Source organism: Opisthorchis viverrini (assembly GCF_000715545.1).
Source record: "Opisthorchis viverrini unplaced genomic scaffold opera_v5_320, whole genome shotgun sequence".
NCBI classification, from domain to species: domain Eukaryota; kingdom Metazoa; phylum Platyhelminthes; class Trematoda; order Opisthorchiida; family Opisthorchiidae; genus Opisthorchis; species Opisthorchis viverrini.
The window spans coordinates 356,403-372,034 of NW_008751978.1; the positions used below are offsets into that span (position 1 = coordinate 356,403).

Here is a 15,632-nt window from a genome sequence, read left to right on the forward strand (position 1 = left end):
TTCTCTTTCTGCCACGCGGACTTGCCAAACTTGTTGTTGTTTCTTAGACCGAATTTCTAACTTCTAAAGACATCTCAAAGTTTTGTTCGAGTCACCAAATGCGTGAGTACAGTTTAGTCCCGTCGAAAACTACAACAAGCCAGAACATGATGTATGAACTGCATAAAAGGAAGGCTAGATTCTGCTGAACTCTTTCTTTATTGCATCAACCGAGACCATATAATTCTGACTGTTTGTTATTTTAACCACTCAGAGAATAAGTAAAATTTGTCGTAGGACGATTTGTAGTGGATTGTAAACTAGTGTCTCTCATGGATCATCACGAGAGCTAAATTCTGGGACAATCCAACGATAAACTTTACTGCAATTGTCTGACATGTTGAACCCAACCGAATGCAGCTGCTGTCAGTTGAATGGTGCCGGCTAGTTAATTCAATTTGCCCTCACGACCCGCCACCAACAGCGCATACGCCAGTAATGCTCAGAAATGGTTGGAATCTATACTACTTATAAGATGTGATCGCTTTGCTTACACTTGTTTGCGGTGACTGTATTACACCGTAGGGCAGTCAGAATGTTACTCGCTTTTGGGTAGCTAGTACAGAGGGCATCTGCTTCACTCTCTGTTTCCCCGAACTTTACAGCGTCCGGTGACACCAGTAGGAGCGGTACATTCACTACCGACAACAACCGACAACAACCTGGACATCCACTCACGGTATCTTGAACTGACGCATTCGAGGTTCCGTGTTTACATACTTTGACAGATTGTTTAGTGGTTCTGTACGCGCTCATCAATTTTCACTAGTCTCACCCAGGACTCCGCTAATCCAAATTAGTCACGAGAACACGAAGTCGCTTCTGTCATACAACTGCTCTGTTGCAGATCTCACCAGAACAACCGGTTGGTCCAGCGACCGAATTTAGGAGGATGACACACTAGTAGATCAGTTGAAGTCAGGCATTACACACTGAAGCGTGACGGGGTCATCGATTGTCTTATTCCCCTCTGAGTCCTGATCATCGGAAATCCGAGCGCCTGGTGGCACTTGGTCAGCGGTGGACAAGCTAATCAAAGGACAACTTTTAGTTCGTTTCCTGTTATTCCCTACCAGTCGCAGCGGTCAGACTTCTGTTGGAGCATCTTAACTTATCTGTTGTTGTGAAGCTGATCATGAACGAACAATTTTTCACAACGTTGTTGGAAAGTGCTCAATGTTATCTTGTTGGGGAAGCTTACTGATCTTGTAGTTATCGGGTTACGGCAAACAGCTTGCCGTAACGTGGTATTTGTCCAATAGCATTTTTGAAGCCCCCAGGGAAAGAATTTACCGTGTGTGTTAAACAGCCTGTCCTGTGATATCGCCTTCCTGTCGCCACCTGTTGGACACCTCAATGAGACAGTGTATCGATTTGGGATGGCATCAGTTTTTTCTCCCTCTGATGAACTCTGATTCTACATCCAGTAGTTCAGCACTCATTCAGTTTGGAGTTCAGTCAGTGGGTGCACCTCGTCAGTACTGCCAAACTGGACCATCTGTCAACCAAGAGTATGCTGAAGGGTTCACCACTACTCCCAGAGCTTTGATCGAAAATCGAAATGTTCGTGGAAGATCCCAAAGTGCAGTGGCCATTTCAACACAAGGAGACATAATAACTCTGAATTTCCCGGTTCACAGTGAAAGCAAGTTTCCACTGACCTGAATGGAGTGCCCATTGATTTGGGCAAGTTTTACTACATCCACAATACCCTCTGTTGAACGCGGAGCACAAGCCGCAAATTCATGTACAAATGTGACACCATACTACGGTTCTTGACAACCTAATCATAGAAACTGTGTCCACACGCTCGACATCATTGATGACGTTTATTGCATCGGCTTTCTCTAGGTCGGTTGAGACCGGTAGGTTTTTTGTGACCGAACGTTCTAGCTACTGGTCGGGAAGTCTAAGCTACCCGGAGTTCCGTCAGATATGGACTGCCGAAGATCCCTAATAAGGGTGAAACAGTTGTGCAGTGCTTCTCGGCGTTTCCTCATAGATTGGATTCACTCGTTGGACGAACTCTGTAACGGGAATTCTCACATCTCCTCAAAGCACCGACGAATAGTACGTCTTGTAATAAGCGTTAGAGTATATAAGGTGAAATAAGGACCCACAGGAGAGCACTCTGTGTCTTGTGGATTGTGGTTTCCCGGCGAACTTTATCTCGTCGGGTCGATAAACGTCAAGCAGTGCGTTTGAGATGCGTATCCATCTGACACAAGGTGCGCTTAGTTAGCCTTTCGAAAATGGGGCATAATCCAGGACTAGGACGCAACTCAACTGGTCCCGGATGACTCGTTTTGGTTTTGAACGTGACCGACAGATAACTGCGCCGAAGAATATCCATATTCCTGTTGTTTCATTCTCATCACAGGCAACAGTAGAAGCACAGCTCCGAAGCTGTTATTTCAAATCATGGGGGCTAAAACCCAACTTATCAAATTCGCATTTCCACGGGATTCAGCATCAGTTGAAGTAATGTTATTAAGAGTGTAACTGAGAGTGGTGTTATAGTTGCATGGAAGTCAGTTTAAGCCTACTCGTGTAAGGATACTGTGATGAACATGACTGGTACTCTATTCATTGCTCTATCCATTATTCACTTGTTTTAATATTCCATATGCTGTACATATACGCCAATTCGAATACATACGTGCTGCTTGTTACGCTGCGTTGAATTCTGAAATTCTAATTCGTCTGGTTATTCCGATATACGTGCGAAACTTAGTTCTCACATTTTGGCGTCGCGATTGGAACAAAAATGGAACCGTTAGATGTTAATTCAACTGCGTGAGACGTAGAGGATTATCTGGAACGGTTCGACATAAGGTGTCTCACAAAATCTGATATGGATGATAAGAAGCTCACGGCATATTTCCTACATTTCATTGACAAAGAGGCGTACACGTTGATCAAGAATTTAGTATATCCTGAAACTCCAATCGATATTTCCTACACTGCATTGAAGAAAAAAGTTCTTCAACACTTCAAACCGATGAACTTCGTAGCAGCCGAAAGAGCTAGGTTCAATATGTTGACCCACTCCCATTCTCAGTCGGTTCGTGATTTCCTGTTACAGCTGCAGACACAGGCAGCCAAATGTGACTGCGGTGCCCAATTGGAAGACCAGCTGCGTGATAGACTCATTGCTGGCATTCAGCTGCCCGAATTACAGCAGAAGCTGCTACTCTGCCCGGATCAGAAATTTCAAACTATTTGGAAAATATGTGAGCAGTATGAAGATGTGGAGCATGTAACGAAGACTGAGGATGCAGTCTTCTGATCTTCTGATCTTCAGATCTTCTGTCGTTTTGGACCGTCAGAATAACTTCCAGACACCCATGTGGTGATAATCTAACATGTGGGTCTGAATTCATTGTACCGACCTTGTCAAACTGGTTAGGAAATCTTGACCAGGGTTGTTCCGTGTGGTTTGATTGGCGTTGCTTGTTAACACCAAAACGTCGAGCAGCCTTATCACATTCTTTTGTGGAAATTCCTGATAATGTTAGAGACTTTGTTCGGGTTACCTCATTAGTCTTCATTGTCGTTGCTTTCCCTCAGAAGCAAGTAGTTGCGATAGACCACTAAGTGAGAAAAAGTGCCATAAGCCCACTGACAATTTTCGATGAATTTTCATAAATTTTCCGCTTGAGAGCATCAAACTCTCACTATACTTCTGAATGAAGCGATACGTGGTAAATATTGTTGTGGACACAGTCCCTTAATGGCTTCTTATTACCGTGAACCCCGGTCTGGATAGCCAATTGATAGCCTGGTGCGTCTGGCAAAACCAGAAAAATTTAATGAACGTGCGAACCGGCTGATCTATTGATCACTGTCGCGTACAAGTGGGTCAAAGAAAGTGGTGATAAGAATACATCTCATCTGTCAAGGACGAGTGAAGAACAACCAATGAAATCTGTCTCGACGAAAACGGTCATTCCATTCGCTATTATGTAGTCCCGTTACGTTCGGAGCTGGTTCTCCTAATATGAACATTCCGAAGCTCAACGCTTTTTGGACAGTAGCGAACAAACACTGCAAAGCGGTTCTAAAATTCTCGTACCTCTCTTCCATCGGATGCGGGGACACTCGGCCAGGGATACTCGTATGTTTTATCGATGGTATGTATCTGTGACAAGCAGCACGTATGTATTCGAATTGGCGTGTATTTACAGCATATGGAATATTAAAACAAGTGAATAATGAATAGAGCAATGAACAGAGGATCAGTCATGTTCATCACATCCGCCACACGTTGAACGAGCGTGTGGATGTTTATAGTCCACTAGTGGTCTTGACCGCAATCTTTCGGATCTTCTCGGAATGGAAACTTCAGACTCTTCACAGGTTGTGTGTTCTTCAGATACGTTTTGTTCAGATACCATAAGATCATCTACAAAGGACTCATTAGTATTAGCCAAAAACCACATTAATGTGTGCGATAACGCTTCAGTAACGAGCCAATGATTCCCATGGAAGACTCATAATTCACGCCTGTACTCAATCAGAGCACGAGTGTGTTTCGCTTTTCCCTTTCCTTATCCACACTTGAAAACAGATCAACCGGCAAGTAAAATGGATTCACAGACCCTCGAACAAAGTGAAATCTCAGTGGTCGCCATTCGGAAGAACAACGTGGAAATAAGACAGGAAGATTCTGAATAAAGCTCCGACGCTAAGTGGACAAGCTGGTTTCCCCCGTTTAATGTACTGTGGTCACAGCGAAATAGATAAGCGATGAGAGTCACTGGGTACAAACCTATAGATACAGTTATTTCAACGATTTTTGAATTATTGAAATGTGACCAAAATTGGGACGTGCATCCTCCGGTTTGCTCAACTTGTCTGTGGAAGTTAATTGAGCACTCGGAATAAAGTTATGCAGGCCCGTACGAAGACGCTATGCGGGTACGTTTTAAATCACTCAAGTCCCAAATTGATGTCACGAACGCATCCATGTTCTGATCGGAAGGGTCACGATAAACCTCGTTGTTATTAATCATGCGATAGGCATAGAGGATCGAAGATATTCACAAGGATTGTCACCAAAACGACTGTGCGTCACGTATCGAGGACAGTCGACGTGAAAATTCCTGTCATCATCAGTTCAAACCTGTGGGCTAGTGTTTGCCATAAAGTGAAAATTTTTACTTTGTTTGTGAAATTGTAACGACAAATTTGAGGCGAGCTTACTTCCACATTCGAGCAGAACAAACGAGCGTGAATGACCATAAGAATTCTTAGCAAACAGTTACGAATCACTGATATTTTTGGTGATTCAAGTTTTTGACGATGGTTCGGGAATGTATTTGTCTGTTTGCTAGATAGGTTGGCCAGTTCTGCCTGTTGATCTGAGTTGTTTATGTTGCATTTTAACTACCTTGGCGAAGTGTGTATAGCTGTTTTCAGGAGACCAACTGGGTCAGGTCAGAGAGTAGAAACACGAGGACCTTGCCTCCAACGCTCCAACCATGTGATCCGTGACGGAATTGAACGTGTAGGTTATCGTTCTTCCTACACTAAATTTTGTTCAAACGTGGCTCTTAATCTGATTACGTGATGCCTGTCTACACACTTGAGCGATTGGTGTTCGACAGTCGCTGACAGTGTGCAATGTTCTCATATGCAGTGCACAGTGTGGTCTCAGTAAGAAGCACCTGGCTGTCAAGGAAAGCGAGTCCGTTGGCCTGGTTTCACGGTACCCGGAACAGATGCTTGTGACACGCCCGTTGATAGGTTTTCAAGCATTGCCTGCCAGTTGTGTTTTGACGTAAATGTGTTAAGAACAAAACAGTGCGCCTGGGCCAAGTATCCGAGTTCAACCATTTAACCACATTCTGGATATATATCTTTGATCGATTTCCGAAAACCATCCGTGAATTATTTAGTATGATTTTCATATCATTCTCCGAGTAACTCAGATATTTCAGAATGCGAACTGCTGGTGTTTCCCTTTCGAAAATCCGACTAACTCGTCGTGCAAACGTTTCCAGCAATGTACAAATATTTGACATACGAAGTTCCACTGATTCATCCGGATTGGGGCATCCAAACGCCGATTTTTTGGCGCACGTTCAAATTTTGGGGAAACGCAATTACAATCATCCAAAGCGGGTAGCACTTTGCGACAAACACAGAGGATCAAAGTCATCCATATGGATTGTCACTATAACGACTTTGCGTCATCGATCGAGGACAATCGACGTGAAAATTCCTATCACCATTATCAGTTCAAATCTGCAGGCCAGTGTTTGCCATAGAATGACAAAACTTTGATTGGTTCAAATCTGCAGGCCAGTGTTTGCCATAGAATGACAAATTTCACTTTGATTGTGAACTTGGAAGGGCGAATTTGAGGCAAACTTTCCTCCACATTCGAGCAGAACAAACGAGTGTGAATGACATTACAAATTCTGAACAAATACAAATATTTGATATTTTTTGTGATCCAAGTTTTCGACAATGATTTCGGCATGTTTGAGTATTTGTCTGTTTGCTAGATAGGATGGCCAGTTCTGCTTGTTGATCTGAGTTTCTTGTGTCGCATTTTTGACTACCTTGGCAAAGTGTGTATAGCTGTTCTCGAGAGACCAACTGGGTGCGGTCAGACAGTAGAAACACAAAGACCTTGCTTCCAGCTCGAACTAAGTTATCCATGACGGAAATGAACGTATAAGCTATCGTCCTCTCTACACGGAATATGGTTCAAATGTGGCTCGCAATCTGACTACATGTGATACCTTTGTCCACACTTGAACGATCGGTGTTCGATAGCTGCTTACGGTGTGCAGTGTTCTCATATGCACTATACAGTGTGACCTTCCTAAGAAGCGCCAGACTTTGTCACGTTTGTTGGGAAAGGAAACGAGTCCTATGTGCTGAATTCACGGTACCCAGATCAAATGTTTGTGACAAGCCTGTTGACAGGTTTTCAAGCATTGCCTGCAAGTTGTGTTTAACGTAAATTAATTAGGAACAAAACAGTGCGCTTGAGTCTAGTATCCAAGTTCAACCGTTCGTTCACATTTTAGATGGAAGTTTTTCCATCGATTGGCGGAAATCCTCCGTGAACTATTTAGTATGATTTTCATAGCGATCTCCGATTAACTCAGATATTTCGGAAAGCAAACCACCAGTGTTTTTCTTCCAAAAACCAGACTCACTCCTCGTGTAACCGTTCTGAACAATCTACAGAAATTTGACATACGGAGTTCCACTGATCCATCCAGATTGACGTATCCAGACGCCGATTTTTTGGCTCACGTTCAAATTTTGGATAAATGCATTGGCTATCATCCAAAGTGGGCAGCTTTTTTGCCTTGACTGTGAGCAACAAGAAGAGTAAATGTTAGTAGTTCAACCCGATATCCGTGAAGCTGTTTGAAAGCAAATCCATTAAAGTACAACAAAAAAAGACTTGAATAGAATGTTTCACACCTGTTGTTCTCATATCTCTCAAGCTGAGGAAACGCAGAATATTTTCTTTTGTTGTTGAAGGTCCCCTGTGAAGTTTTTTTTGTGATTTCAATCAAAATTATATGCGGCCAAGGGTGAGACGGCAGTGCCGTCCAAAGTAATATCCACAAGGTCGCAAAAGGTTTTGTGGTCGTTTTAAGTGATGTGCATGCGACCAGTCTACTCGTGAAACTTTAGGAAGAGAACGACAAAGAAACGTATCCCCTCTCCCAAAGAGAGGTCAGCATAGACAATATCTCATTTCTCGCGAAATCGCCCCTTGTTATGGTAGTAGAGATTCGGTCTTTTATAGTATTGTTACGGCAAACTAACCCTCGCGTTGAGCTTACCCGATGCATGAATCGTGAAAGCGAAGAAAGCCACTGAAACCAATGTTGCCTCCTTCATCCTCAATTTTCACCAGAATTTCTTCGGTCTTAAGCTCGATGGTACTCGTAGGGCTCCGGATGTTCCAAATTATCGGTTAATTTCACAAGTGGTTCGATCTCTTCTATCTCGCAACCATTACCGTGTATCAAAAGAATACTACTTACGTACGCCATTACCGCATCTGTTTCCATCGCATGTCTCTACATATTTAACTGAAAATACCATTACATGTAACAAATAGTAATGAATCAGTGGACGGAAACTGTATTTGAGTAGTTAATAGCAAACGTGTGAATCTTGCAGGGGTGGAAATCTTGTGCCACGTTGACTCAAGTAAAAAGTAGACAAAGATACTCAGTTGAATATCCGTGTACGGTAAAGAGACCCGGCAGGTAACAGCTGGTAACAGCTCCTATGCGTGCAACCGAGTGCGTCCGTCCGCATAACTACCACCAGGTGGACCTGGACGAATAGCATCCACATGGGACGTAGGAAGTCTGGAAGTAAGGCAGCGGAAGTGCCGAAACTAAACATGCTCGGCACCTAGTATGTTTATATAAAAAATGGGAAAATATCATGTACAAAAGGAACAAAAAAGGACCCAAGTTAAATAGTTTGAATAAGATGATCTACCGAAATGTAACTTAGTTCTTGAGAAAAGAATTTGTTGTGCTTAGGAATGAATACCTTTCTGAAACACGTGAGAGAAGCCAAAAATGAATAACTGATGAGACGAATTAGAGAGTCTCTATTGTCCGGAAACCGAAAAAATTGAGTAAAATTCCTGAGACAACTCAAATTAACCTATGGGCCCAAATCCCATAAAAGGTGAACCGTTGAAAATCCTAAAAGGAATGAAAGAATTCGTACAGCATCATACCATCACATTTAAGCCCTGTTGAAACTGTCAGATGCTTGTCTAGACTGTAAACTCCACCTGCATTAACGTAGGGGAGAGTGTTTGGCCTGCTCACAGGCCCTGAAGCGTTAAGAGTCGTGTCCAGATTCTAAATAGAGAGTGATTACCAGATTACCAGAGTGATTACCATTGCCTTGACAATGGTAACTTTCAGGCTGAGAGGCTGATGTCTAGGGACGAAATGTTTCGAATATATATGTTGCAAAGTTCTGGAGATGCAAAATATTCTACAGGTATTTAAGGATGAAGATGGTAATTAGTCAATATAAGAAGAGAGTAAATCTGTGGTAAAAATGCGACCGTCACAGCATCAGCCTCTTATTCACACTTGGCAGGATTATGGATCGCATCCTGCTCAAGCAGTCATGAGGAAAACGTCCATCTTGAAAGAGAATTAGGGCATTTGAAGTAGACGAAGTCCGATTGGTGCCATACCAGTTCAGGACAACTGTTACGCCCGAATGCAGCGGATGCTTAATTGATTATTTGTGGAGTACAAATTATTCTTTCACTCAGTCACCAGAAAAGTACGACCGTAATGGTGTCGCCATACAAATTCTCAGTCCCACAGTTTATCAGCTATCTGCTCAAAGAAATCCTGGGACTGTAAATGTGCTATGCAGTTAACATCGCCGCTTGAGTCCACTGTTCATATGCCTGTTTGTGGAACTATGGCGGGTGATCATGACGTTTGATGCAGCACAACCTCATCACCACAGAGATGTTATCATTTTTAAAATGCCCGCCTTTTTATTGGTGCTTACCGGTGTTTTGAAATAAAACAATATTCCCAGCTAGTTTGCAAAACGCGGCTAGAAAAATACTCCCTAGGCCGGCACGCAGGCGGCCGATTCTGACCATTCACTCACAAAAGTAGTGCATCATGGGGACATTGCTCTTCTTCGATCAGACTATTTAGAGAACCAAACTGTTTTAAATGACCTCGCTAGTGCTGCTACACGCTCTAGTGTAGAAAGTGCAAAGTGCTACTGCAGGACTGGGTGGTATCGAACCCTCCAGTCATGCCCAGAGCTGAAGCAATGGAAGTGTTAGAAAAGTTAGACCATCTCGACAGCCACGTTAGACTAGAAAAGCCAACCAACCGGTAACAACTGGATGTGAAATGCGTGACCGGTATATGATTTTTGCGATCGGTCACACAGCTGATAAGCATCTGGAGGCCAAAATGTTTGATGCTAAGCTGAAAGGTCATGGGTGCGACAGCCCGAGGAGTTCCGTGATTCCCAAAGAGAATGAAGCCGCTACATTTGGTGCTTTCTGGCTTTATTTACAAGAAGCAATTTGATTGAAAGCTAACTTCAGCATTTGAATTCCGAACTTGCAGGACATTGAATTGCAAGACTTGTAAAATGGTACGTAGTTGGACGCTGTCTCTTGACAATCAGGGATAAGCCACTTGAGCTAAGCATTAACCGGTCTGACCTTCTCACTCGAAGCAGTTCCGGAAAACATGTGAGGCAAGAGGTTGTGGGATATTACTCGGAAATTACATCAGAATGCTCGAGCATCGACCCAATTATTGATAAGTTTTGGCGCAAAGTGCTTAAAGCATCGATACCCAACATAGTTTATTCATCTCAGTTGAATGGCTGCGCGAGTCGCCACACACAAGAGGTGGGATCTTACACAGTCAGGTATGCTGCTTCCTCCAATGGAAAATTTGCGGTTGAACCAGGCCTTAAAACGATCGAAGTGGTTCACATTCATCGCGACGAGTAGTCGTGTATAAGCCACTGCATAAGTTCCACTCCAAAATTTCGTACTCGTAGTCGCACATTCTGCGCTGTCTTGGCTTTAAAGCAAAGTGCCTAATGTAGCTGGTCTTGGGCTACAAACCAAGACCAGCTACATTAGGGCTTCATTTTGCTGCCCAAGGAATGCAAAATCCCCCCTGTGACTTCTGTTTTGCGCAGAAGGTATGGAGCATTCACAATCTTGCGGATTGATACACAGGATCGAGGCCTTCGTCTAGGTTTTCAGGGTGGGTTTTGCTCCTGTCGTTTAGTGGCTGTCGTTCACCTGAAAATCACAAACGAAAAGAGTGTGTGTAGCACTTCTCTTTAAGGTCTCAGCGCGCAGCAGTAAGCTTGCCAGCGGGAGGACTCGCATTAAAGAGCGTCTAATAGTGCCGTCTAGTGTACCGGATCAAGTTTCTATTTGGTCGACAGTTTTTCTTATCTCAGTCTCGGAATTTCTGAGGCGCTTTTATTTGTCTCACCTCGGATCAAAACCACAACGAATAACTAACTAGCTTTCACCTTTTTACTTTTTCCGTTACCTCATTTATCGTGAAATGTCTAGGCGTGACACTCTCGAGTAACCCCACCTGACCCAATAAAGGCAAGCTGTCTTTGCTCATTCTCTGCACTCATGCCCATTGGCCTACTAATGCCTATACATACGTTTATATAATCTACATGTAGCGAACTCTCATGGAGGATCTTGTTTAGGTTTGCAGTTGACAGCTCTGTGGAAGGTCCTTCATACCTTACACAATCAGTTCTACCGACTTTCTTCGGACCAGATATGAACCAGATACTCAATTCAGCCTCATCGACTTAGCATGATAGTTCCGATGAAAACTCTTTCTCTTCGGGGCTTCCTTTAGCCTTAACCGTATTGTCTTCCAGTTACATCGGCATGCTGGGTGGCACTGTTGTCATGAGTAACTCCATTTGTTTGAAGTCTTTGGTGAGAGGTGGTTTAATTCAGTATTGTGCAAGTAGACTTATTCTGGTATTCCCCTCTGATCATCATCATCATCATCATCATCATCATCATCATCATCATCATTACTGTCAGCTGTAATAACCGCGTACTTGTCGTACAGTGGTTGTAGCTGCTGCAGTTTCGTTCAGCGATGATTGCGGGGTGAATGTAGCTGCGCATTGCAGACGGGGGGTGATAAATCGGAATCAAGTGGTGTGCCTCAGAAGGAACGGCAGTCTTGGACTGTAGCTCTCCACCGGTGGCTGACGGCCACGTGGTCCAACTGGGTCCGCTTGATTTGTAGTCGGAGGCCGCCAGGTTACGCGGTGCGAACGTTTGTGTTCAAAGTTTATACTTGCCAGAAACAGTTCGTGATCAACGCACAACTGAAGGAATCGATCTCTTTTGTCTGTGCGGCAAGCATTCACTCCGAATCGACCACCCAAATGTGATTACGAGGAGCTCAGACGACCTACTTGAGCATTCTAATCGCCTGCAAGGATCACAATATCTGTGCTTTTGCCTGACGAATGAGCCCGGATGGCTCTCAATAGGAAGTATCCTTCTCCGCTTCAGAACTGCAGTCCGTTGGGGCATAAGCCGACACGAAAAACAGGCACTGCTTTTTATGCCGAGGGGCATTGAGCTTGATTGAAGTGGATAAACGGACGGCGCAGAGACGACTGTTCACTGGGATCCAATCCAGCAAAGCACGCTCAGCTCTGGGGCTGAGTGCAGCTCAAACGCCATATATTCCACGAGTCACCGCCTGTGGGTCACCGGACACACGGAGGGAGAAATGTGAAAGAGCTGAGTTCCTCCTTGGCGTCCTGAGATGCATAACCACGCTCGGGCCTTGTATGCGCGTTTCGGAGACACAGAATACATCAATTTCAAGGGAGTACAAGGTTTCAGAAAACCCGAGGATATAGGGTTTTCTTTGGGGACCCTTCCCGAAGCAGCGAACATTGCCTGTTTGCCAGTTTGACATGGAGTACAGGTGTTAAAAGCTCCTATATAGAAAGGATTTCGTGGATGTGGGAAGGTGTTATTTTGTTCAATGTTTGTAGGCAGTGAGGAGCTAAAGGCCCTCCGATCAGTCAAATGGCTCAGTGGCGTTCGCTTGTGCGATGGGAAGGGGTTGGGGGGACATCGGTGGACGCTGAAATGCGCCGGCAAATGATGCCTCCCGGTTATCGAGGCCGAGGAAGAGAGTTTGGTTCAGGTACCGCACCATGAGCTTTTGACTCAAAAGTCTGACGCACAAGGCAGTGGGAGGACGTAGGGTTTTGTTCGGGGACCCTGACCCTAGCCTCTGACCCAAAAGTCTGAGCCAGTAGGCAGTTGGAGACCCTTTCCGGAGCCGACGGCTCAACAGTCTGACCTGCTCGGCTGCAGGAGGTTGGCCTAACCCGAGGGCGCAGGGAAAAGGGCAATATTGCCTCATTTCTGATGCGGCTGCGCACAGCAGGTGCCTTTTGAGCAGCAGCGGGCTCGTTGGTTTTAAAAGTATTTCGACCGTATTGGATAATGCGCCGGCGGTCACGATCAACCGTTGGGCGATCGGAGTGTGCGGGTTTGGGGCCGAACTTTTCTAAGCTGTCCTTCCTCGGGGGAAGGCGGCATCGCCGCTTCCATAAATATGAACATGCTGGTCACCTGGAGAGAAAACATTACCGCCTTCACACTCCTGTCGCAGAGGACAGTACGACTTTTCTTCTGGACCGTCTCGTTGCACAATTACTCGTAGTACGTAGTCTCGATGCTCTTGGTCTGGCTGCTCCCGTTTGGCCTTCCTGGCATGGTTCCCAAGCCCGACCACCACGTCAAGGTGGCAGCTCTAGGTCGGGATTCCCCTCTGATACCACGGTGGAGTTGTTCATACGCTAAAGTGTTAGTTGAAGATGCAAAAAGCATTTCTTTTGTAGGCTATCTGAATTGACCAGGTTGACTTTTAAGGTCAGACACTCAGTGGAGATTCTGCTAGTTAAATCTGACCGGAAACGGTTTGTCGGTGAAACTTCATTGTGTTGTGGACCACGGTTTTCCTTCTTAAATCCGTAAGCCCAAGCCTGGCGAGCCGCCTGATGGTTTGATGAACAAGATAGCCTTCAACATGAGATTTTGTGTAGAACAGTACAATATAAGATATGCTCGTTAACTTTTCCGTAAAAACTGCAGGTACATGAGTGATTTTGCATTCGTTCCGCAGTAAACCGCATCAACCTAAATCATACAGACAGGAGATGACCGAACCGAGGTGCATTCAACCAATGCTTACACGCCAAAGCATTATGGGGTATGCGGCTACGGGTGCAAAAGTTTGTACTGGACTGTAAACAGCAAACGCGAACCACAATGACTTTGTTACGACATGGTTTAACAGCAAATTTTCCCTGAGGGAAGCGACACACTTCTGACTGTGTAGCATCCCACTTGGTAGGTACGACAAATAGTGCAGCTTATTAATTAAAGTAGGGAGGAACTACCGGGGATCGACGCTACCGAGGCCGATGGGCATTCAGGTTAATGCCCGAACCAGACGGAGAATACGCAGCTTGGTTCCCTCAGATGTGTCATATATGTAAATTCAGGACATCACCAACCTCACATGCAAACTTTGAGTTGAACACTAAACGGTACGTCTGCGACCTGTTAGTCAGCTGGGTGACCGAGTAAGAACTGGGCGGAATGTCGCACTATTCAACTATTGGTCACGCAATTCACAACAGGTGCTCACCTGCTGGTTTGCGCTTCGGAACTCATGTGGCTGACCAGATAGACCAACTTGTCCACCACTTGTGGACTCGAGGCTGGGGTTGGATGTCGCTCAGTCTTGCAGGAGTCCTTCGCACTCTCTGACCGTGTCGAACTGTGAAGCAGTATCCGTGAAAGTATGTTGCATTTCTAAGGGATCCGACCCCAAAATTGCGATATCATCAAGATGCACCACGTTTATGAGTGAACGCTCAGGAATTACTGCCTCTCCAGCATTCCGTCTTACTCTCACAACCATGCAGTATAAGGATGTTCCCAAAACTCACTTCCTGCTACGTACCGTCTCGGCGTGTTCAATTCACGCTGCGTGTGTGATCCACAAGTAATCCATGGAGCCGTCGTCGCTGTGAATCACATTTATCCTGAACTGGTATGGCAACATTCGTACTGTTTCTAATTCAAATGTCACAGTGCTCTTCGGATAGGAACGTTTCCATCCTCATTGTTTGCGCACGATGCGAGCCACAAGCTTGCCGGCTGTGCACAGATGGATGATGGTTTTGTGACAGTTGCATTTCCACGACAGACGTGCCTTCTTTTTATATCGTTTCATACTTAAAACCTCTTGCATCCATAGAGCTATGCTGTGTTGAAAAAGAATGCTGCTACTCTGACAGGAATCCTTCAGGCCCTTAAAACTTTTCGTGGGTTTCCTACCTTGTGTAAGCTAAGGACGCACAGATTTATTTTAGCCCCGTGAAGAATTCGCCAATATCGCAAATATAACACACCTGTAATCTGAAGGCTTGGTCCTATTATTATTTAGCCTTGCAACTCCGCTTATGACTCTGCACAAAACTGAAAATCCCAGGTGGACCACCGCCAAGGGTGGTGGCGGGAGCGCTCAATAGCACATGTAGGCAAATACTTACAGACCAGCACGAATGAACACCATTGTGTCCCATATATGGAATGTGAGGGAAACCAAGGACAGACAGGTAGTGCATGGGGCATGACGAAATGAAAACACACGAATACAACTGGGATCGTCGCCTGTGTGGAGGGTTATACAAATAGCACGGCCAACCTGTGATCGCAAATTATTTGATCAACGGCTACCTGAGGCTTATCGGGCGGTGATATTGAAAGAGAAATGATTCAAGTATCCAAAACGGGGACAACATTGTTTTCTCCTTTTCTAATGTTTCTCGTAAAATATGGTAACCCATGAAATAAACCAAGAATTTGAGACAAGTTGCTAGAGTCATGCGTGGTTTATTTGTATGTGAAATAGAATGTGATTCAGGCTCGTTGGCAGCAGAAACTTTCATCCAATCAACTAAGAGCAACGGTGCGTGCAGCTGATTGG

General features: G+C 44.8%; 1 protein-coding gene across 1 annotated transcript; it reads left to right on the top strand.

Moving 5' to 3' along the window:
- Nucleotides 1-5,982: 5,982 nt before the first annotated feature.
- On the top strand, nt 5,983-11,997 carry T265_09959 (hypothetical protein; the record flags this gene model as incomplete). Its single annotated transcript, XM_009176193.1, has 2 exons — nt 5,983-6,300; nt 11,908-11,997. 2 exons carry the CDS (start codon nt 5,983-5,985, stop codon nt 11,995-11,997), a joined length of 408 nt encoding a protein of 135 aa, XP_009174457.1.
- Nucleotides 11,998-15,632: the final 3,635 nt, after the last annotated feature.